This window comes from Myzus persicae, unplaced genomic scaffold (genome assembly GCF_001856785.1).
Source record: "Myzus persicae strain clone G006 unplaced genomic scaffold, MPER_G0061.0, whole genome shotgun sequence".
Lineage (NCBI taxonomy): Eukaryota > Metazoa > Arthropoda > Insecta > Hemiptera > Aphididae > Myzus > Myzus persicae.
This window is the reverse complement of record NW_019103386.1, coordinates 1-1453: the sequence shown is the minus strand read 5'-3', so window position 1 is coordinate 1453 and position 1453 is coordinate 1. Positions and strand designations below refer to the sequence as shown.

Sequence of the window (1453 nt, the reverse complement as noted above, 5' to 3'; positions counted from 1 at the left end):
TTCTAAGACGACCGGCGTAGGTATTGATGACAAAATTTAATAGCCTGGCCGCTAAAACGGCTCCGCACAATTCGAGTCTTGGAATTGTGCATCGTTTCAAAGGAGCTACTTTCGATTTTCCAGCAACCAGATGACACTGCACTGTTGTTGGGGTCTCGACTCTCAAATAGACTGCAGCAGCATATCCTTTCTCTGAACTGTCAGAAAACGCATGGAGTTGTATAGAGCAGGCATCGTCGTAAGTTAATCGGCGACGAATCGAGAGGTCTGTGATTTGATAAAGCTCAGAATGATATCGGGACCAGAGCCGTTCGATGTCACCAGAAACAGGATCATCCCAACCAATACCATCAGTCCAGAGTCGTTGCATTAGATGTTTTGTGAACATAGTGATCGGTGATAAAAGTCCTAATGGGTCGAATACCCTTGCAATGTCTTAAAGTATTGAGCGTTTTGTTGGACCTTTTGCCATTAAATGGGTTTTGAATAAAAACGTGTCAGATGCTGGGTCCCAGTTGAGGCCAAGGAGCTTCAAGGCGGGCTCTTCACTAGCGTCAAAGAGCACTAACGGAGACATTGCACGAGTGTCCTCAGAAACGGCATGTAGGAGTTCACTGCAGTTGCTTGCCCATTTGCGGAGTTCGAATTGTGCACGCGAACACAGTTGAATGAGTTCCTTTTGACATTCAAGGGCTTCTTGTACGGAATTGGCCCCAGTGAGGACATCGTCAACAAATGTATCATTAAGCAGAACTGCAGCAGCACGGGTCGACCGAGCACCATCAATTTTTGCCAACTCACGAATTGTGCGTAAAGCTTGGAATGGAGCTGCTGAGGTGCCATATGTCACGGTGCAGAGACGATATTCTTCCATTTTCGAAGTAGGTGAAAATCGCCATAATATCCGTTGATAATCTCTATCATCAGGATGGACGAGTATTTGCCGATACATTTGTTTTATATCTGTAATAAACAAATACTTCCTTAGACGGGCTCGTAACAATACAATTCGAATGTCTGGCTGGAGTTTCGGTCCAGTGTACATGCTCTCATTGAGTGATTTACCCGTGGTTGTTTGAGCAGACGCATTGAACACGACACGAAGTTTTGTCGTCTTACTGTCTGGTCTCAATATGCAGTGATGAGGAATGTAATAGTTACGCGGAGTGTCAATGGTTGACGGAGGGATTAGTTCCATGTGTCCAGTAGACAAGTAGTCCTGCATGAATTCAACATATTGTTGACGAAGATCCGGATTTTTACTCAGTCGTTGTTCTAGAGTCTTGAACCGTTGCAGAGCGAATGTCTTTGAGTCACCAAGCTGAGGAGATGGTTGTCGGAATGGAAGTCTCACCATAAATCGTCCAGATGCGAGCCGAGTAGTAGTGGTTTTGTAAAAGTGTTCGGCTTCAATGTCATCAGAACTAAGATGATGGACAGAAGGCAGTTCTTC

The 1453-nt window shown here is 45.0% G+C and overlaps 1 protein-coding gene across 1 annotated transcript; it reads right to left on the bottom strand.

The window, feature by feature from the left end:
* Positions 1-436: 436 nt before the first annotated feature.
* LOC111034404 lies at positions 437-1357 on the bottom strand. Its single transcript, XM_022315625.1, has one exon. The coding sequence runs from the start codon at positions 1355-1357 to the stop codon at positions 437-439; it is 921 nt and encodes a 306-aa protein (XP_022171317.1).
* Positions 1358-1453: the final 96 nt, after the last annotated feature.